This window comes from Branchiostoma belcheri, unplaced genomic scaffold (genome assembly GCF_001625305.1).
Source record: "Branchiostoma belcheri isolate BF01 breed outbred unplaced genomic scaffold, Haploidv18h27 scaffold37, whole genome shotgun sequence".
Taxonomy (NCBI): domain Eukaryota; kingdom Metazoa; phylum Chordata; class Leptocardii; order Amphioxiformes; family Branchiostomatidae; genus Branchiostoma; species Branchiostoma belcheri.
Genome location: NW_017803987.1, coordinates 1,699,573 through 1,722,478, shown reverse-complemented (window position 1 = coordinate 1,722,478; position 22,906 = coordinate 1,699,573). Strand labels below are relative to the sequence as shown.

The following is a 22,906-nucleotide window of genomic DNA, read 5'->3' as shown; positions in this document are numbered from 1 at the left end:
GCCTCGCTCTGGGGCGTGGCGGGGGATCCATGACGTCATTCCCAGCTCTTGTTTTTTGTCTGGAGAGAAAGGCAGTTAAACTTGCACTTTCCGCCACTTTCCCACCTGGAATACCGGGTTTTAGTCCACAACCAGGAGGGCAGGGACTCGCTAAGTTGACGGGGAGAGTCCAGGGGACATGTCTGTGCACACTTTGAGGGGAATTCCGCCATAGCTCCGCAGAAACCAGGGACGTTAGACCATGCCACGTCGGAAACAAGTCAACCCAAAGCCGTTGAAACGTAAGCATTTCCCCATCAAATCTACCTTTATTCTCCGCAAAGTCGCCACTTTTGGCGTCCTAGGTTTGTTGCCTTCCACAGATGGCGATGTTTTTGCCACGTTTGCGGTAGTTTGGGCGGAAATTGAGGAAGGTTTGAGGTAGAAGTATGGGGAAATACCTTGCCATGTTTTGGGGTTGCCCTCATTATGTATTCACGAGTAGCTAGTGGTGAGTAGTATGACTGTGAGGTCAGCGCTCGATTCGGGCTTGTTTGCGCCCGAAATGGACACTTTGGACCACTTTTCTGACCACAGCACCACCCTGATATGACCCCTGATGACCACTACATCATCCCTGTCCACTTGTGTGGCCGAAAATACGCGAGTTTCGGCGTTTTTAATGGGGAATCTCAAAATACGTTGTGGGCGATTCCACTTGTAAGAGTTGACAGGGGTGAACAGGTTGTTGCTAGACTGCTTGCTGTTTTCCTCAGGGCCCAGGTAGTCATGTGACAATTATGTTGTCCTGGTTTTAGTCTCATCGCCCACAAACAAGAAAAACAGCAACAAGAAACAGTTTCTAACCTTTTTGGTTGGTTTTTGGGCCGTTTTTAGCAGGAATTGTACATTGCTAATCATTATTGAAACTGACGTCATGGTTCTGGTAGCGGAATGTTGGAGCATGTAAAATTAATGGAAGCCGGCCAGCTAGCCTGGGTCAGAAGTGTTGTCCCACATCCTGGAAACCACACAGAAAATAGATTTCTTCAATTAAGGAAAGGGATTCCTAGAAACATACTGTTGTCAGTCTTTTTCTTGCTTAAATCTATTTCTTAACTTCAATATATTGGATGTAATGTATTTGTCATATGGTGTAAAGAAAAACTGTATAATTATATCACTTAGCACTTAGGCGTTCCCATATACTCTAGTCAATGAGTTTTTTTTACATAGTTTCTTCTAGTTCAGTGACTCATGTAGACCATAAGTAGACAAAAAACACTGTTTCACATGTAAATGAAAAGTCACTGAAACATGTAGGTCTTGTATTATGGAGAAGTTGCATGCAATTTATTAAGTAACATTTCCTCCTTAATTTCTGTTTCTGTTGGCCCTTTTGAGAGCTATTTATACGTTTTCAAAAGGTTTTATTCTAATTTGCATAAAGGTTGAAAACACCTGTACCTGTTACTGTTACTGTGTCACCTGTTGTACAGGTAGAGACAACAGGATGGTCCCATGGGAATTACTTGAAAGGTATTAAAACCTTACAACTTGCCCCTCCCACTATGTGTCAATCATCAGTGGCAGTACCACTGTTTTTGTGTGAATGATATTTGAATATTTTGTGTAGGCTTAAACTAGTCTATATATTACAATTTTATGGAACTTTTTGAACCAAAAATTGCAATATTCTAATTGAAAAATCTTAATATGATTGTGGTATACCGTACTTCCACTTTTTAGCATATATGTGCAATCATCTCACATTTCTAACATTTGTGGTTGGCGTTATAATGGCTTAAACAGCCCACAGGAGGCACACTCAGTTTGTGGTACCACCACAAATTGCCAGAATGTAAACAAACACGACTGGCAGCTGTGTTCCCAGATTTTAAACACGCTCGTAACTTAACTGTAGGGTGTGCTATTTTGGCACCTCCACTTCCTGAATGGCACTTATTTGATTTGATTGATTTGCAGTATGACTTTTTGTATTATCCTAATGTTACATAATGTAGCTTTAATAATAAGAAGTCTCTTGGAAGAAAAAGCCACCTTGTAGGCTACAATAAACTTCAACGTTACCCGCCCACTTTTTGTAGGGACGCTGCACATGTGCACACTTGTACATTGTACTTTAGACTTTAGCACAGTAACCTCCAATGCTAACTTTCAACATTGACTCAGATTAACCTTTGTTGTGCCAAGCTCTGCTCTAGCCAATACTATTTTGGGTACAGAGATGGACTTAAGCAAGGAGAGGGTTAAAGGAGTGTGTAAATATTAATCAAGTTTGGTTTTAACTAGGTGATGCGTTGACAAACAGGGAAGCATATATACACATTTGTGTATCAAAGCAATCATAAATGTTTAGAAAAATATAACTAGTACTTAGTTAATTATAACTGTCTTGATTTTTTTCTTAAAATGTCTAGAAAACAGTTAAATGACTTTAAAGGGCCTTACAAATACAGGATATTTGCACAAGTTACTTACTAGTTCTAAATACAAAGAAATGGTGTAGCACCATGAAGCTTTTGTGCTGAATACACTGAAGTTTCCCACACTAGCTACTAACTATGTACACAAGAACTCATGGAGTCAAGCAACTGGTTAGATTTTGGAAACTGTCAAACGTTTCAACTTCAAGTAGCATCCACTACTTTTCATCAGTAATGAGCATTTAGTTTTACATGTATCTATGGGCCACTATCTGTAGTCTGATATGTATTTTCAATCAAAATGTTGAAAACAAAATGGATACAGTCATACCTGCACTAGTGATCACCTCTACATAAGGACCACCTGGCCATTATGGGCATTTTTTATGGCGAAGGTATGACATTGTGGACCTCTAGTTCCCTTCTGCAATTTTATTTGTTACATTATAGTTATACTACATGAATATGGCCTATCCATGTATGATGATGATACCTTTTTCCACAAGAGCCTCCAACCAGCTACATTGTAATTGGGCAACCATTTGGCACCAAACCTGTTTTACATGTAGGAAAGTAGCAAGGAGAAGGTTACACATGAATTGCTTGCCTTTTTTGTTTTATAAATTATAATAATAGTACATGTACTGCTAGCTTAGACTTGTTTCTAGACTAGAAGAACCAGTACTAAACACATGTACAGGTGAGATATTTCAAGAGTTGGCAGTTAGTCAGTGACCCATACAAATATCCTTCCTGTACTCAATGGTATACACAGGAATTTTGGGAGGTATTTTTAGAATGCTTAAGTGATGTAATCCTTTTTTGGTAAGAGTGCAAACTAAGTAAAGATGTAACAAGGTGCACATTTTTGTGTCACAGGCTTTCGTTAACTTTGTAAGATCTAACTTCCAATTTTTTGGATTGCCTTTTTACTCATTTTTTTTGTCAAATCTTGATTACCTGTTTTTTTGTGTGTTGTGTGTTTATTTCTATATTTCCTCTTTGTTGTTTTTAATTTTTTTCAAAAACTTCCTCATAAAAATTGTTTTTTATACCTCTAACTTCCTGTATAGGCCACTAAAACTATTGTTTTCATTGCCCTTTTACTAGTTTCAAAACCTGTTAAGTTGTGACCAACATTTGGACAGGACAATAAACATTTCTAGTTAATTCTGATTGAAAGCAGTATTTCTATGTAAACATGAAGCTCCAGGAAGTAGGAATTATAATATTTTTGCATACCCAGGGCTTGAATTGAAATAAGCAACTGAAATTTGTTGAAAATTTTGAGTTTGCAGAAAAAATATATCAACTTTGATACAATTTGGCAGGCTAAAACCTGTATTATAGACTCACATATTGGGTAGGGGAAACAGTAGCCTAAATCCATTACTTTTTAAAGGAGGAACAAAGAAGACAGTACAATAATGACTACGCCAATTGAAACAAAGAATTTGTTCTCAAAAGTATGGATTGGCTTATTGTAGACTCATATAATTTGGTAAAAAATGGAATTTAGGTAAGGATACTCCTCTCATATTCTCTATGCATTTTTGTCCCACGTTTACCAAAAAATGTCCCCCAGAAAACCCCCTATATTAGTTTATTGTTGTGAATTCCCAATTATCCAATGGCGTCAGCTCCGTTCCACGTTCCCCCTCGCCTGGCGCGGAGATCAGGCCACGTTTTGTTTACTGCCCTCCAGTCACCTGCCCTTTCCAACCAAACATGACACGCCACCGCTTTGTCCCAGCTGCCCAACCCTCCCCTACATTATTCCCTCTCCTGGCACCAGCAATCACATGCTGCTATTATCAGCCCTTAGACCTGTCAATCATTCCCCCTAGCAACCAATCAGGCGCCAGGTTCCAAGGGGATGACATCATGCTGTGGAAAGCTTTGAAGTATTCTGGGTTGGCCAGCGGCCAATGTAATGATGTAGCACTGTGGGCATTTATAAATAGCCTTCTGTCTGGGGTAGATTTCGGCCAAGTACCTTGCTCGTTGGAACGCACCATTAGGCTCAAAATGGAGGGGCGTCGTTTGGCTTTTTATAAAACAGGAATTGCTGTATTTTTCTGCTGGACAGTGTCTTTTGTGACTTCTCTTTTATCATTGCAACAAATTTGATACACAAAAAAAATTAAAAACTATAGTATAAGTGAACTACACAATTTTACAAAGGCCTTTTCTTTTGTTTCATTGGGAACTTTGCTACTTGCATTTGTATTTTGCTTTCCCAAACAATGCTTATTACTATTAGTTGGCTGTATCAAAATTCAATATTAATTGTGACTCGTGTCATCCAAATGTGTTACAAGTTGTAAAAAAACCTGCAGTACATGTATCATCGAGTGTATGACCCTGAAATACTCCAGGGAGAACTGGACCATTGTCAGTGGGTGGATGTGCGTCATAGAAAGGCCATTATTTACCTGCACACCGAATGTGATACCTGGGGATCTTCTCAAAGGTTCTAAAGTAGTCCTGAGGAAAATCGAGTAACAACCGATCTTGTATAAGAAAATATATCATTCAAGAACTGTCCCACTTCCTTATTTACATTAAGTGAAATTGTCCAAACTAATCAAGGCCAATTAATTGGACTTTTGGTTCTCAGATGAATAATAAATTTATTACCTAGATTGGAAAATAAGTAGATTATGTGTTCTCAGATTCAGGACGTGAACATACAGTATGGACAAGTACATGTAGGTAATTATATCATTCAGCTATAATTATAGTATGATTGAAAGAATGGAATTTTGCTACATGTATGTGTCATGGTTGAACCTTTGAAATGCTCCATTTCTTAAAGAAAGTCATGCCTGTGGCGGATGTGGCTTCCCTTAGCAACAAATGCTGCCATGTTGCCATCTGCGTCACTACCCTGGCCACTGTTGTTGCCAAATATATCCCCTTCCAGGGACTGTACCAACGGCTCCACAAAGTAGGGGTGTAGAGAGGTTTTTTGTGGTACTGGTTTAATTTTAGCATCAATTGTTTACAGTAAGTAGAACACACCAGGTCGTGCTGTTTACACATTTGCCAGCAGGTGAAAGGATTGTTGTAAACAGGATGTAGCTCCTGAATAGAAGGACAACAAAAACAACAACTACATGTATATAGCCTTGCGATCATGTTGAATGATTACTAGATTGTGAGGTGTGAACTTCAATTTGTTTAGACAGTGTTTTTTAATGGTTTTATTGAGAGTTATCTGAATTTGTAAGCCACTATAACTGCCACTGTAATATACCAGCCCACAGGTACAATATGGCGTAATGGTCATGAGAAATAGAGAATTTTTCATTCCCAACAAAAGTACAGTGACTTTAATAAGATCTCCTACAAGCCACGCAGTGATAAATAAATTCATCACCCTAATGTGGACTCCAGGAAGAGTAGCTAGTGCGTCATTTTTTGTTGAAATCGGAATATTATACAACATAATTTATAGGAGACTTTTTAATGCAACCAAGTGTTTCAGTTGTATAGTTGACTGTCTGGCACCCAGGGCAATTCTGACTGGTTCACATTATGAAATTATTGACAGACTAAAATAAACAAACAAACTGCATGTTTCTGTCCTGCAGGGCAAAGAGAAGAGGCTGAGGAGTTGCTGAGGAAGGTGAATGAAACCGGCGCTCCAAACACAGGACAGGAGGAGGTCAAGAAGGGCAAAGGTCTATTTCATTTCTAGTCTCCTGCTAACTACATTTGTGTCATACCTGGGCCACATGCTGGGTAATGTTTGATGCAGGTGCTCTAGCCCATGTAATAACTATCCGTATCACATGTAGGGTATCACCCGGGCTTGATCCAATGCGTTTTGGATGAACCAAGTCAAGTGCACCACTTTTGAAAATTCAACTACAGTACTGGATTCTGACATTGGAATTAATGTTCAACAGTTGTTACAATTTTGTACAGTCACCAAATTTTGGGGCTCATTTCACATTGAAATGTTAATAGTTTAATCTCATGTTTTTATTTAGTCCTAGTGACATGATTAATGTCATCGGGTTGTTTAATGTAGAGTCTTACCATTGGTTTGGACTGATGTGATTTTAAAAGTTTGTAACATCTGTTTTGGTTTATCAGGTGAAGAAGTGAAGGCTGCTGGGAAGCCTGACCAAGTCGACGCACAACTGCCCAAAAGACAACGGATAGGAACAAGGTCAGCAAGCAAGGACGGCAACAAGAGTCAACAGGCCACAAAACCTAAGAAAGTCACCCCAAAAGTTGACTCAGAGGTCACAAAAAGCAGTCAGAATGGCAGGAAGGCACCCAAGAAGACACAGGGCAAAGGTCGGGGCAAAGGTCGTGGTAGGGGTCAGCGACAGCCGAAGGCCTCAATGAAATTACCCTCTCCCAAAGCCAACAACCACGATGAGAACTCGCTGGACCAGTTTGAACTGGCCGACGAGGACTCCAAGTCGAGTAAGGAAGGGGAGAAGGAGATCGTTGAGAAACCAAAGTCAAAGACTGTGGTGTCAGAGAAGCCCGGCTCCAAACGAACAAAGGAGCTGATGAAAAGCAGCCCAGAAGGCAACAACAGTGAAGTGGTAGCCGGAGCCCAGAAGGAGCCAGAAGAACAAACCAACATGACCGACTCTGAGGTGCAGGCACGAAACGAGGCCCTGGAGGCCCTCCTACAGATCACAGACTCCGAGCTGAATAAGATGGACCGCTCCCCAGGCTCGGGGCAACCTCCATTCCCTCCCCAGCCCACACCCACCCACCACAGCAACCTGCAGGTCAGAGGTCACTTCCTGTAGAAAACCCAGCTGTGGCCACCATGCCAACAGGTGTTCTGAGAGCAGTGCATGATGGGAGGGGGGATGTGCAGTATCAGGTAAGGCCAGAGACAGTGGAGCAGCAGGCATTGAAACTGCTGTACACAAAGCAATCCGGAGGTGCCGAGAGCCACATGCTGTACAGAGCATCTAAAATGATGGGCAAGGCTGAGCTGATGGAAACCATGAAGCAAGAAGAGCTGGCCAAACAGGACAAGAAGCAGAAGAAGGCTGGCAGGCATGTTTGCCCTTATTGTGGTAAGGGGCTGTGCCAAACCGAGCGTGCTGAAAAAACACATTCGATCTCACACAGGTGAACGGCCGTACCCCTGTGTACCGTGTGGCTTCGCATTCAAGACCAAAAGTAACCTGTACAAACACCGCAAGTCCCATGCACACGCTCTCAAAGCTGGCCTCGTCACTAACCCTGATGGCTCGAAGATTGAAGCGATGGATGACATCATAGATGACGGTGTGGACACGACAGACAGCGAGGACGACTCAGACGAAACGGCCGAGGGGAAAGTCAGCGAGGGCACCGACCATGCACAAAAACTCCTAGTAAGCAATATGCAAATTCCAAGCTCCTACGCGATGCCTGTCCACATGTCAGTGTCGTCAGTAGGAAATAACACAGATGATCCGGGACTTTCAGAGGGGCTGGCTTCCAAGATGAGAGTCCCTTATCCCTCGACACAGCCCAACCAATCACAGCCGATGTACTATATGCCAGGCAGGGAGGGCAGCCAAGTGCAAATGCATCCTGACAAGTTTGTGCTGATTCAGCCGGCCGTGTCGCAGGCGCAGGGCGGGCTTCCGGTCAACATGCCGGTTCACATGAGACCCGCGGTGCAGACGCTGGCGCAAACCGTCCGCGAGCGCCTTGCGGCAAAGTCCCAGGAGAACCTCGCCGACAAGTCACGGCAGGAGGCCTTACGACAACGTCGGATGGCCATCTCCAACCTCTCCCCCCTCCCTCCCTTGAAAACGAGCAATTTCGGTGGAAACATGATGTCTTTGTCCATGTCCTCGCTTCCAGACGTTGGTCAGCAGTCCACACCGACATCCATGGTTCCCAGGCAACACGCTGTGCGAACCCTGTCTTCACCTTTGACACCTGGCTCAAAGTCCGTCTCAATGTCCAACGTCACCAGCAAAGACCCTTCCCAGCAGTCACAGCGGAGCCTGGACCGAGAGAGCCTCCACGACCGCATCATGCAACTCATCAACCAGAATGAAGCGATCGTTGAGAGCCAGAGTCTGGAGAACGTGAAGCCGCGCCGCATGTCGGGATCTCGCCGGTCGAGTATCGAGTCACCCAAACCGACCAGCATGGGCTATCTGGACCTGATGAAGAAGACAGGCCCAGAGGTGAGCCAACAGCTGAACGCACAGAGCATCCAAGGTCGGAGAGGGTCGCTGGGAAACTTGTCTGAAATGCAGACTCTGGGGGCTGGGATCCCCCCGATGACGCCAGTCACAACCATCTCCTTCTCACTGTCACCCTCCCCTTCCATGGGCCTGGTTGCCATAGCAACAACAGCACCTGCGTCCCCATTGGTCACAGCAGGCTTTGTTGCAACCCCGCCTAGCAACGGTTCATCTGGGGGGTCGAGTCCAGTCGTCCAGCTGACCACGAGGCCTGACATTCTCCCGTTTCAAATGACCAAGAAAGGCACGGACAAGGAGACCTCGGAAAAGTGGAGCGGCCCACAAGGGAAAATGACGGAGCCACAGTTCACTGGTCCTCTTGTCCCCATAAATGTAAATAGCGTTCAAGCGTCTGTCAGTTCCACTAGTACGGCAGCAGTGACTGGCAGTGTTGGTACACAAGGTGGGCCGGAGACAGGGAGCAGTATGATCAAGGAGCTTCTGCTGAGTAGAGGGAGGCTTCAGACAGAGATGAAGAAGTCCACGGAGAGGGATCTCCCAAAACATCCCATTTATGCAAATCCACTGGAGTTGCAAACTTCAGTGAGGATGATACAGAAGGAGGACCGGGTTCTCCACAGCCCAAAGAAGCGAAAACTGTACGAAGAGATGCAAGCCAAGGCCCAGCGCCAGGCCATGGCCTCCCTGCAGCAAGGCGCGAGCCAGTCTACAATGGAAGGACCTCCACTGAAAATCTTCCTGGAGGAAGGAAGGGTCCTGTCTCCGAATGTTAGGGAGAACTCGCCACATTATGCAACCAGCGCGACCAACATGGCAGCCAGACCATCCGAAGGGAGCTCCACTCCACTAGAAACCACCTCAAGCCAGCCCTCATCCAATGAGACTGGCCAACAAGTTCACAGCAACTTGGAACCTGCAGCACAAAAGGAGGTGAAGGACCAGCAAGGGGAGAAGACAATGCTGTATGCAAAGAGCGACACCTTCTCTCAGCTTCCCAGTGAAAAGCTTCCCCCAAAGAAGAAACTTCTCTATACAGGAATGCACAGTCCAAATCCAGAGGCAAGGCTGGCAATGGGGGAGGGCACAAGTGGGTTACAAAGTACTACATCACAGCAGATGGTAGCTGCTGATGTGAAGAAGGTATCGGTAGATGTCCTACAGCCTTTACAGAGTCTGTACCGCCTGGCAAACATCAAGGATCCTCCAGCCGCTTTCATGACCAAATCAGATGTCTCCATTCCTGGAGCAGATCCTAATTCTGCAGTACCATCCTCCGCACAGGCAGTGGAAAGAGACAAAGAAGTTTCACCTTCTACAGCAAGACCTGAGCAGCATTCTCCGGCTGTTTCAGAGAAGGGAAGCAGCAAGGGCAATGAAGGTCAGCTAGAAGTAAGGCGTGTTCCCACAGCTGTGTCAGATCAGTTCCTCCAGCCTGCTGGTTCATGCGAGCACAAGGTTTCTAGCAGCAGTGCCTTGTCACACCTTACAGGACAGCAGTCGCACCAGGCAGTGACGCTGGTCAAAGTTTTGACAGTTCCAGCTACAAGCGAAAAGCATTCCAGAGATGTTGGACAGCTCAGTTCACCACCAAGGGTTTCTGTGACCCAGGAGAAGAAACCCCTGCCGCAATCTGTCAGTCATTCAACACAAAGTACAAAGGAGGGAGTAATAGTGGGTACAGTGCCGTTTATCCAGAGTACAGCACAACGACATGATGCAACAGGAAAGACAGCAGGATTTCAGGGTCCTCCTGGGCAGCTGACACCTTACACAGGACAGCTGGCTGTGCAGTTTTCTCATCAGACAGCACAAGGGTTACAAAAGCCCAAACACCACTCACAGCTGGGGCAAAGTGCCGAACCCTTCTCACAACAACACGCTTCGCCCTCAAACATGCAAAACCAGCTGAAAAAGTCACCAGGTGAGGATCAGATCGTACACAGCATGGTACAGCAGCCACAGACAAGAACACAACCTCCAGAAGAACTTCATCACGACAGGCAAAGCAATCCTCCACGAGCCGACCCTAACACGTCGACAAGACACAGGGTGCCGTACGTTACCTTTGAGAGGGGGAAGGAGAATATTGTAGTCATCAACGTCCCTGCCCCAGCCCCGCCCAGGGAAATGCAAAGCATGAAACTGGAGCAGACAGGAAATATCATCAAAGCCAACATCCTGCCAGGGGCAGGGGGGCAGCAGAGGATGCTGGTCCAAATGGCAGTACCGCTTGGCGGACAGACGGTGCCGACCAATCAGAGCTCGGTCGTCACTCCATCTATGCAGGGCATCGGGATGGGACAGCGGCAGCAGAAGGTGGCCATGGCTCGGGCGCAGATGCAAGGAGCCGCCATCAAACCCGACCAGTTTGGCAAAACCGTGGAGGTAATGGCCAGCCTTCAGCCCGTCGCACTCCTGACGTTCTGTACCCTCCACCGGCCGCAACCAATCCACCTGGAGCAGGGGACAAACCAGTCCATTTCCATGTACGCTAAGTGGAACATCGTTCCCTCTTCCATTGACGTACGCAGCAACCTCTCCCTGTACAACTCGCAGGTCAACAAGCGGAAGTATCGGCGAGGTATCACAACGATAGCGAATTCAACGCAGCCGAGGGGCGGGATCCTGACTCCCTCCAGCTTCTGGAGTTCTCGACACAAGGCGAAAGCGACACAGCAATCCTTGCAGGTGAAAGGTCAACCGCCACAACCAACCAAAGAGGAGATTGCAACTCAAGCAGTTGAGGGGACGACAGCCGACAGTGACGTATCAGACAGTAGGAAAAAGCTAAAGGAGGCCATCAGAGCCAAGAACGAGCCACTGAGAGTAAAAATCTTTGACGGCGGTTATAAATCCAACGAGGAGTACGTGTACGTAAGAGGTAGGGGTCGGGGAAAGTATGTGTGCGAAGACTGCGGCATACGCTGCAAGAAACCGAGCATGTTGAAAAAGCACATCCGAACCCATACCGACGTCAGGCCCTACCACTGCAAGTATTGTAACTTCTCCTTCAAAACCAAAGGTAACCTAACCAAGCATATGAAGTCCAAGGCCCACAGTAAAAAGTGCCTGGAGACTGGTGTACCAGTAGAGGATGGGGCGGTAGATGACACTGGGGAGGAAACGGCCTCTAGTACGGGACAGGACGCTGGAGTCGAGGAACACCAGTTTTCCGACGCTGAGACAACAGACTCTGCAGAGGACGAAGAAACAGAGAGCGAGAATGAAAATGAGGAAGAAGACGAGGAAGAAGAAGTTGTCGAAATTAAGACAGGAGATTCCGGGATGTCTCAAGGCAGTGTCTCTTTGAGCTCGTCTAGTATACAAGCTCCAGGACTGTTCTCTATGTATCCACATTCACTCTCTGTGTCCAGTATAGGCCTGAGCACTATCTATGGGAAGTCGGTGAGTTTGTCCCAGAATGCAACTCCACTAGCATCACCCCCAGCAAGTCTTCCCGCGCCAGAAGAGCTGTCCAAGACGGTACAGAAGACTGTGAGGGATCTGGAGGGGAAGGAGGAGGCTGCCAAAGGGCAAGAGAGTAGTAGACCAGACTTGCTGGCTGAAGCCTTGAAGGTTCGAACTAAACCAGCGACTGTACCACCACCACTGATGATGAGCTCAACTCAGCCTGGCATGGGGTTTTGGGGGTTAACACAATCTCTAAAACAGCCACAAACCTCAGTAATTCCACCAACAGGTTTCCAGCTGCCCCCTCCACAGCCTCCAGAGCAGCGAACACCGGAAAAACCGACATCTTTGACACCACAGGTGTCTTCACCCTTACCGCCTGTCCTAACCCCACAGAAAATGTTCCCACAAGGCCCACCACTTCCCAGCCCATTGTTGCTTAGCCCACCACCATTGCTGGACAAACATGGCTACGTGACCTCTCAAATAATCTCAGCCAACCAGCCATTGCCAGGGCAGAAGGCTGGAAAGACAGCAGTGCCCCAAAAACCAGATGCCATTCCAGTCCGTTCATCCGCTGAAAAGGGACACCTAATCATGTCAAGTATGCCAGCAACAGTGGCTGAAGAAAAGGCACTGCAAAAGCAGCACACTATGGAAAGAAAGCCATCGTCAAACAATCCACTGTGTAAGCAAGTACCTTACCAATTAGTTGGACCAGACAGACAGGCTGACCTGCATCACACTCAAGTCCAGGTCAAGGATGAACCAACAGAGTCAAAGGTCAAAGTTGAAACAGCTGAGAAGCCCAGTCAATCAGGGAAGGGGACGGTGGATGCGATTCCACAGCTTGAAAATCTCAGCAGTATTAAAGATGCTGATATGCATGAGAGAGAAAAACAGGTGGAGGGGGAAGTACAGGAAGCCATGCATGCTAACGTACAGGGTGGTGACTCAGGCCAAGCAAAAGCTGTTGTGGGAAAAGATGGGCAGGTTCAAGAGGTCCATACATGCCATCTATGCAAACGTGCTTTCCAGTGGGGGCGCATGCTGAAAGAGCACATGAGAGCCCACGTCGAGGAACGACCCTTCACGTGCAAGGAGTGCGCCGTGTCGTTCCGGACCAAAGGACATCTTAGTAAACACGAGCGCTCGCAGACGCACCACCTCAAGGTGGAAGCCGACGCTCAGTTCATGGAGTGGAACGAAGTCGAAGTCGTTGATTCCACAAACGACCCGCGACCTTTCAAGTGCAAGGAGTGTAAGGTCGCGTTCCGTATCCCTGGACACTTGGCCAAACATCTCAGGTCGAAGGGTCACGCCTATGCAGTGGAGAGACAAGAGCGTATTCTTCAGCTTGACGGCAGTGGTTCTGTTCAGATCAGCCCCGGGACTGGGAAAACTGGTCCGCATCAGAACACAGGAGAGGCGGGGGTGGGCACGTCAGAGGGAACAGCAGGGAGGGAGCCGATACAACATGGCGATTCAAAGCCTCAAACTAGTCCGCTTAGTAGCAAAACAACCAGCGAAACACAAACAACTATAATGTCCAACAAGGAGGCTGCAGTTCGAGGTAGAATCAGAAGCATCTCAGAGACAGAAGCAGAGAAGTTGGGGCGAGAGAAACACCTGTTTGAGAGACTCACTCGAGAGAGAACCATATCAGAAACGGAGGCGTACGCGCCCCAGATGAGGTTGGCTGCAGGCATGGTGCCTCTTCAGGTCTCCACTACCTCCATGGCCCCAGCAGCACACTACATCCTGCCACAGACATCGGGACAAGTCCTCCAGCAGTTACCTGGTATCATGTATGCCCAGGCACAGCCCTTGTCTCCCAGGCTGGCCAAAACTCACGTTCCTATCCAGCCCGCCCTGCCGACAAATTCCCCGGGCGTTCGAGCCGTCATGCAACCCTCCCTCACCATCGTACCTCAAATGATGGCGACCGACGGAAAGACAGCGATCGTCGGCACCCCAGTTTCCATGCCTTCGACGTTACCCGTGCAACCGTTACTGATTCCGCAGGACCATTCGCGAAATCTGGGTACACCCGGGCAGCCCCAGATTTTACCTCGCATGACGGCACCAGGACTTCTCATGCCTGTTCCTCCGCAGCAGCATCAAACACCGTCTCCTGCGGTGCCCAGTACAGCAGGGGCACAACACAGGCTTCAGATGATCTCCTTAACAAAAGGATCCGTCCCCTTTATCGTTACAGCCCCTCCCATGTCGCCAATTTCCCCGGGTACGCCAAGCTCGGTGAACGTGCACGGTGCTCCGCCATCGGCCGTCCTCGCCAACATCAGTCCCGGTAGCTACAGTCCACAGAGCAGCGACCTCGCTGCACGGACCTGCCCGCACTGCCAACGCTCGTTCAAGAGCGCACGGTACGTCTCCAAGCACATCCAGACGCGACACTCCGGGGTGAAGAACTTCAAGTGTCCGTACGAGGGGTGCGAGAAGGAATACGCCATCAAGGAGTCCTACAAGTACCACATCAGCACGCACGAGAGGAACAGTAACCGACAAGCAGCACTGGAGCAGGACGAAAAAGTTCAAAGACAAAGAACGACATCAGAACAACCCGATAGTGCAGAAATTATATCTGGTCCCAGTACAGAAAACACTCTATCTGGTCCCAGTACAGAAAACACTCTATCTGGCCCCAGTATGGAAAACACTCTATCTGGTCCCAGTATGGAAAACACTATATCTGGTCCTAGTATGGAAAAGGGTCCAGAAAGATCAAGTGAAGCCAGTGCAGAATCTGTTGCAAGTCAGCCAATGATCTCTATGAGTCAGGAGGAATTGAGAGATGAGAAAGACAAGATAGAGGAACCTTCACAAGACAAAGATATAAAGAGCAAGGTAGGGGACAGCACTGGGACAGATAGTCAGATGAGAACAGATGAACACAAGCAGACAACAGGGGAGCAAAATGATGGGGTGAGAGATTTTAGTTCCAAACCAGATAGTACAAAAACTGATTGCGATACCCTCACAACATTGGAGTCTGTAAAAGAGGCTGAGGTGGTGACAAAAGGCATTGAGGAAAAGGAAGGTTTCACGGAGGAGACTGGCACAAGTGCAGTTCCAGTTCCAAGCACTAGAGGGCAGGCCCGTACTGGCAAACAGGGAGTTGAGACAAGGCGCAAACGAAAACTGAGAGAACAAGTAACTGTGAAACACGCCTCGCCCAAAACTAGAAAAAAGGAGTCAGCGAAGAGTCAGCAGACCAATACCACACCAAAAAAACTCTCAGAAAAGAAGAGACTTAGAACTGAGGTAGACTCCACGAAAGGAGGCATATCCAAAACGAAGCCTAGCTCAGTATCTCATAAGTTAGACACACAATTTAGTGAAGAAGCCAATAAGCAGACAACTGTATCACTAGATGGCAATGTCAGCAAGGTTGAAGAAAACAAGCTCAATTTTCAGGACAAAGAGGGACAGGATCAATCTTGTTTGTAAATTAGAAAGTCAAAAATTTATTAGATTCATTGATTGGACCAAAAGATGTTAACATTTTGCAGGCTGTATCACCTTAGTTCAAGGTCTCAAAGTAGAATATTCTATGAAGCCATGAAATGGCCAAATTTTCAGTTTGGTGGATATATTTTCCATGAACACTGGTATATTATCATACACATGTTCACTGTTTGTAAATTTTTTTCTCAATAAGATTTCTAGGACCTCTGAACTGATTTGATATGGCCTGCTGTTTCCTTAGTGCTTTCACCATATTCCAGCGGACTAGGATTGACTGAAAGCATCACTTAGTCTACACATTTAAGACTTTTCTTTCATAGGAGTGATTCGAATGGCAAGGGTATAATACATAATTGCTCAACATTTACATTTAAACTCTTAGATACCCCATTATTAACCTTCACAGTTATGATAAATTTTGTGAAATACCATAAGAACTAATTGAAAGCAAATAGAATAATTGAAAGTCAAACTTTATTTCCAAATGTCTATTCCAACTTCAACAGATTGACTTAATACTGAACATAAAGCCACCTGCAGATATTAAACTGTCATTAAGGTTATAGACTTTTGTGTTTTGCTCAGTCCTATTTGGTAACATTAAGATGAATCTTAATACTGGTATTTCATATGCACATTAATATTGCTTCATTGTCTTCTGCCAGACCCTATGTATTAATACATTATGTAGGAATTCTTACATAGAGGTTGAAACGTGATACATTGTGTATCGGCAAATGTTTCTGAGCATTAAATATTCAAAATTATATATTTCATAAGAAGATTGGCATTTCTTGTGTTATGTATAACTAATATCTCTGTCCTCTGTACTGGTAAAAAAAAAATTGGAACGACTCTGGCCAAGAAATATAAATTTACCTTTGCATGGGGTCTGACAGAAAACTAAAATTAGGCCACACCAATTTAATTTGCTGGTTCCTGGATTTTAAACAGGTAAAAAAAGAGGCCTATGCAACTTATGATAGCCCAAATTGTTACAATAGGAGCCATGAAGTCAACATGCCAATCTAAATGAATTTTGAACTTTTAAAGAAACAACTGCATTCATTTTGATAGATTGAGAAAAAGCTTTAAAGACAGGGACTGTCTTCAACAGTTAGGACCAAAATGTGAGCGTTTGGGAGTTGATTCAGAATCCAAGTCAGAAATAAGTGAAGAGGGTGAATCAGAAAACCAGTTGATTAACTTGGTGTAGCCTTACCGAAAATTATTACATATGCAACGTTGAGTCGAAATGTGATGGCAATACTATAGCAGAGATTGAAAAAAGATGTTTATTTTGTTAGCAGATCCATGTACAGAATGTATCTGATCAAGATATACTGTATTACATGTACCTCTAAGAGCAGTTTGGTATGAGATTACAAAAGGATCATAAATGCAGCAAAGGTTTGTCGTGTTCTTTGTGATGTCATTGTCCTGTTCTCTTGTTAGAAGACACCTTAATTTATCAATTTTACATTAAAATGTTGCTGAGCATTTCTGACCCAAGTGGTAATTGTATTTAGGCCATACCAAATTAATCAATTGTTCCTCAGATTTAACTTTTCATAATTTGCACAAAAATAATGATAAACACGTTCTTACTCAACTCAATTTTTTTATCTATGAATTCAGTGCTTAGAGTAAAAGTTGAAAATGTATTCTGTTTTTTTTTCGCCCTGTTGCTTCATATTATTTTCTGAAAATTCGAGAACCATCCAATTTAATTACTATGGCCTTAGATTTGCATGTGAATATTGTAAACGTACATGTATGAGCTAGAATGGACGGGAAGGGGGTGGGGGGTCATTTGTAGAACTTCCCATTCTACCTCTGAGGAAGCTAACAGGAGGACTACAGAAACCATGGCAGGTAAATCAATTCAGTTATATTTATCTTAATAATTCATTCCAGCTTTTTTTCGTAAGCCCTTGTCACACATTCAGACCCTTCCCTCGACCACCAACCAAGTTCGGGAGCCCATATTTGGCTATATGTGCCAGGGGGGGGGGGTCGCTTGTGTACTCATTGCTTATAAGCATACTTGTTTGAAAGTGTATTGTAAAATTATACTCTTGTCTCTATTTACTGTGAACATGCGCCCTCCCCACACAACACACAGCATGAGAAGTTCTATCAAAAACAACACTTGAATCACGTGGCTCCTTAAAACAGTTTAATCAGTACAAATTTTCCTTCGTCTTGTACAAACGACTGTTTCCTCTACTTCTTCAGACTGTGACTCAGGGCACAGAATGTAGCCATGATATTCCTTGGAAGAAATACCGGCTTCTCGTCAGCTCTCTTCAACTAACCAACTGACGCACGTACACTACGACAGAGCTTTGTTACTCTGTTCAGGATTATACTTGAGAACAGTGGAACTCATTTTCCACATGCTGGCTTAAGTCGGCCTCTTACGGCTTACGGGTAGAAAAGCCAAGCTGATTTAGCATTTCGTTCATTTGGGTCAGCTGAAAAATAAAAAAAAGTTGGAGTTGGCGTCTGAAAAATATCTGGATTTCATACTTGACAATAAGAGGTGCCCAGGACCACTCTAAAAACCAGTAGTGGTAGGTCACTGAGTAGTGCCACCCTTGAAAACACAGAAATGCAATTTCTCTAAGCATTAGATTTATCTATCAACACACACAGAAGTAGCATAAAACATGATATAATATAGTCTATAGTTGTGAATAACGTAACATCAGATTGTCGGTCTTCCTCCAAACATAGAACATGTTCCGGAAGAGGGGTGTCGGAACAAGGGGTGTCGGGACATAGGGGTGTCAGAACATGGGGTGTCGGGACATAGGGGTGTCGGGACATAGGGGTGTCAGAACATAGGGGTGTCGGAACAAGGGGTGTCGGGGCATAGGGGTGCCGTAAGATAGGGGTGTCGGAACCGTTATAGGGGTGCCAGAACAGGCTGTTACAACATAGGGGTGTCGGGACATAGGGGTGCCGTAAGATAGGGGTGTTAGAACATAGGGGTGTTAGAACATAGGGGTGTCGGAATATAGGGGTGTCGGGACATAAGGGGTGTCGGGACATAGGGGGTCGTAACATAGAAGTGTCAGAACAGGGGTGTTAGAAAATAGGGTTTTCGGAACATACGGGTGTCGGACCACATGTAGGGGGTAACCAGAAGGCTTATGCTTTCATAACTAACAAAATATTCTGTAAATGAAGGCTTGTTTTCATCCTCACCATGGTTACGGTTTCAGATTTCGGCCCGGTCTTTTCATGCAGCTCCTTTACCTTGCTGGACATTGCGTCAGTCGCCTGGACACAGTAAACAAACAAACAAGCAAACAAACATGTCATGAAAACGCTTCTCGACTCCTTTATTCATGAATGTGCCACGTCTTTTTTTCATTATGCACTTTCAGAATGAAGTATGCGCAATTCTTTACCAAAGCAAAATATATTGTGGCAAGATCGTCGACGCGTCTCCAAAATTTAAAAGGCCAAATAGACCCCGTTCACACTAAAAATCGATTCGGATTGAGCATCGAATCGTTTCAGAATTCAATACTGTGAAAAATAAGGCATCCAAACAAACAGAAATTACAATCAACTGCTGAAGAAATCACTGGAAATCAATCCAGATCCAGTCTTTTGGGGTTTCAATCTCAATATTGTGGCATAGAGTGATATCATCTTATCATAAGATAGATATAAAGCAGGTAAAAAATTCTAATCACAAGTCATATCAGCAATATCAACTCATGCCGCAAGGTGGCGTGAGTGCGTGGTACCTTGGTGACGTCGTCCATGGAGGTTTCCCCGAAGTAGATTTTTCCAATGGGGTCCCCCGGCTCGAACGTGATGTTCTTGCCGTCCTGCACTTTCACTTCAACCTACAGGGGGCGCAAATAGTTGAGGGAAGGATTGAAGGTGACCGAAGCGATTTCAGGATGATAAAACTGGATTTTCAAGATCAATTTTTCTGGCTAATTTCTAGTAGATGTAGTAAGTTTAATAAAACCTATACCATAGTCTTTTCTAACATCTGTGTCGCTGACGGAAATTGTTTCGTATTGTAGGTTGGTTCTGGTGGCTTTTTTAGTGGTAACGGTATAAAGATACTCTTCCTGATAATAGTTCTTTTCAGCAAAAGAATGTTATCAGTGCTGTCCTTAGTGCTGAACCGCCATCTTTCCACACAACAGTCACACATAAGGTTACGCCCCAAGCGAAATTTATGCACATTGCAGCTCATCATGATGTTGTTGGTGTTATCATACATTTTGTTACTTTGCCATGTCTGTTTGTTTTGTTTTGCTGTATACTGATGACTAAGAATGAACCATGCCTGATAATCTAATACATATTGTCCATTTTGTTGCAATCTCTCCAAACTATTGTCGCAGTTTGTGTTAAAAATAACCTTACCTTGTTCCCGGAAATGACTCTGATGGTCGGCAGGACCTTCATGCTTGGCGCGTCGGTAGCGTTGACGTTGGTGCTGCAGGTCATGTGTAAAGGAATGAACGAATGAATGAATAAAAGGTAAAAAAGGAATGAACGAACGAATGAATAAAAGGTAAAAAAGGAATGAACGAATCGATGGATGAATGAATGAATAAAAGTAAAAAGCAATGAACGAACGAATGAATGAATGGATGAATGAATAAAAGGTTAAAAGGAATGAACGAACGAATGAATGGATGGATGAATGAATGAAAGGTAAAAAAAGAAATGAACGAATGAATAAAAGGTAAAAAGAAAACGAATGAATGGATGAATGAATAAAAGGTAAATGAATGAACGAATGAATGAATGAATGAATAAAAGGTAAACACACAATCTGTGTGTTGTTAACAAGACACAAAACGAAAATACAAAATACACGATACAGAATGCAAGAGAACAGAAGTACATATTGACATAATGTGGCATGGTGGCCTTGAAAAGGTGTACTTAGGTCTACCTGTTCCACCATGCATTACATGTACATGTGTATGTGGTGAATTGTAATAAATAAATAATCAACTAAAACTAAACAAAAATACAAAAATAAAAATGAAATACACTACAGATGTACAGAGCGAACGATTCTTTAACTAAGATAAGTCTATTATTCTATCTCATTCAGATATATTTAAAAAAGGTCGCGAAAACAAGCATATAAATACTCAGATATCAGATTATTGCATAAGAGCAATCGCAAAAAAACAATAAAAAAACAATAAAACACCAAAGACACAAAATCTGAGAAAATAAAACTAAAAACTGATAATTAGTGATAATTGATCATTTCAGCTTTGCAGAAATCAACTATGATTTCGGTGGAGAATTGCTGTTATCATAATTTGAAAAAAAAAGATGCGCAAAACTGTTGTGTGCTTTTTCTTTACCACAGCGTATGTGCATTTTGGTACTGAGAGCATATTCAGAAAACAACTGTTGCAGTCAATGAATAATCATTTTTTGGACTGATTGTCTGGCGCCCCCCCCCCCAAAAAAAAACAACAACAACAAATGACTATGATGCATGTAGAAATGTGCCACGATAGCAAGCTAGGCAAATATTTCATGGTCTCATTGTTGTTTTTCTCTCACAAATTTACTTCTTGAGTTTAGTTCATCTTAATAAATTAATTGAAAAGTTTATTGCAAGTAATTTCTCGAAGGCTAAATACAAGCAACATGAAAATAAAAAGGACAGACAATAAATAACAGTAATAGTATTTGGTTACTCTAAGTCTAAATTATTCTATTTTGTTGGGTTTGACTTCTTTTTCGGACACAGTGGACGACGAATGATCCCACCTTTTCTATAATGTGTGGGTTTTGTAATTTTAAGAGGAAAGTAGTTTCCTTTTTGTCTGTAAACGTGGAGAAATTAGGATGGAATTCGTTGGCCTTTTCAAACAGGTCCTTTCTTTATGATCGTTGAAGTAGCAATTTTTTTTTATTTGGGTTAGGTTCAACACATTTCATTTCAGTGCACACTTCTAGCTCAGATATGGCACCACACCCAATGGCAACACAACAGGCGGCTTTTCTTCCACGTTTTCTAAACTTGTGGTCAGCGTTCTTATCTCAGAATCTAAAGGTTCAGGGTTCGAATCCCTCAGGCAGGCTCCACTGTTGTATCCTTGGGAAAGGCACCTATTTCCTAACTCGGGTGAAAATGAGTACCAAGCTTCGAACAGGGCCGTCCTCTCAAATGGGATGTAAAGCGAATGTTCCGTGAGGGCCACACGTGTACATTGAAGCACGTTAAAGATTCTACCATACTTAAAAACAGCAGGGGTCCTTCCCGGTGTGAGTGGTTCAAACCTTACAGTCTGGTCTCAGGTTTGACATTGAAAAGGATGATAGTCACCTGTTATGTCCATTCTTGCCACCAACGGAACGGGGTAAAGCTTCCTAAATGAATTTTAAAATAGAAAAAAATCAAAAATTTTCACCTTGCTCCAGGATCGGTAGCTTCCCCGGGAAGGGTGATCGCAGGGAGGAACATCAACAAGGCGATCCCCAGGATATAGGGGGTCCGCCCGGGGGGTGGGGAACGTAACAGCCGAAACATCCTGCTCAGAAAAAACACCAACGTGTCCGCTCTGGGTACTGAGAATATACAGGGAGGAACGTCATATAAATAAGATATTTCTGTAAATGATATGCATTGGTCTGGAGTGGCATGTATACGTGGAGGCATATGGCGAAGGGATTGAATAGTCATGTAAAAGGCACTGTAACGCGATTGGTTATGTATCGGTTTTGTTTTCCACCAAATATGTACAGTATAATGATTATATCTATCGTCTCTCTGTCTCTCTCTCTCTGTATATATAGTATGACATATATCGTCTTATAACATATATGTGTATATGTTCATATATGTATAATAGGTATATATATATACACACAAACGCACACACACACACATATATATATATACGTATATACATATACACGGATATACATATACATATATACATATACGTATCAAAGCATACGTATACATATATATGTATATGTATTCCTGCCCAGAGACAGGAAGAGCACTGAGGAACGGTCATAACATCTCAGTTCCCTATGCAAGAACCAAACGATTGCGGCAGTCTTTCCTGTATTGCGCCATCAGACTTTACAATAACTGACCTTCAATATAAACTGAACCTGACTTGACTGGATGCAATCAGTATGGACTTTGTGTATATTTTAATTACTTTGTATATGTCTTTGTGTGTACCTTATTAAGATGTCCATGTATTGTCTCTAATTTTTTATGTGACAAATGGTACTCAATTCAGGGTGTTATAAGTATCTTTATATACATTTACGTATATGTATATACGTAAACGTATATGAATATACGTATATATGTATATACGTATACATATGTATATATGTATAGATGTGTATATACGT

The 22,906-nt window shown here is 43.9% G+C and overlaps 3 protein-coding genes across 3 annotated transcripts; 2 read left to right on the top strand and 1 right to left on the bottom strand.

Annotated features, from left to right (window-relative positions):
- Positions 1-8: 8 nt before the first annotated feature.
- Positions 9-7,217, top strand: LOC109476347 (caldesmon-like). The gene is made up of 3 exons (XM_019777274.1): positions 9-281; positions 6,023-6,112; positions 6,531-7,217. The coding sequence occupies exons 1-3, from the start codon at positions 242-244 to the stop codon at positions 7,205-7,207; spliced, it is 807 nt and encodes a 268-aa protein (XP_019632833.1). The 5' UTR covers positions 9-241; the 3' UTR covers positions 7,208-7,217.
- LOC109476285 lies at positions 7,202-16,916 on the top strand. The gene is given in 2 exon segments (XM_019777173.1): positions 7,202-7,485; positions 7,487-16,916. Coding segments are annotated over 2 exon segments (8,271 nt in total). The 5' UTR covers positions 7,202-7,227; the 3' UTR covers positions 15,500-16,916.
- A 772-nt stretch (positions 16,917-17,688) lies between these two features.
- LOC109476367 lies at positions 17,689-22,089 on the bottom strand. Its single transcript, XM_019777302.1, has 5 exons — positions 21,943-22,089; positions 19,919-19,991; positions 19,282-19,383; positions 18,731-18,805; positions 17,689-17,994 (listed from the first exon to the last, which is right to left on the bottom strand). The coding sequence occupies exons 1-5, from the start codon at positions 22,059-22,061 to the stop codon at positions 17,938-17,940; spliced, it is 426 nt and encodes a 141-aa protein (XP_019632861.1). The 5' UTR covers positions 22,062-22,089; the 3' UTR covers positions 17,689-17,937.
- Positions 22,090-22,906: the final 817 nt, after the last annotated feature.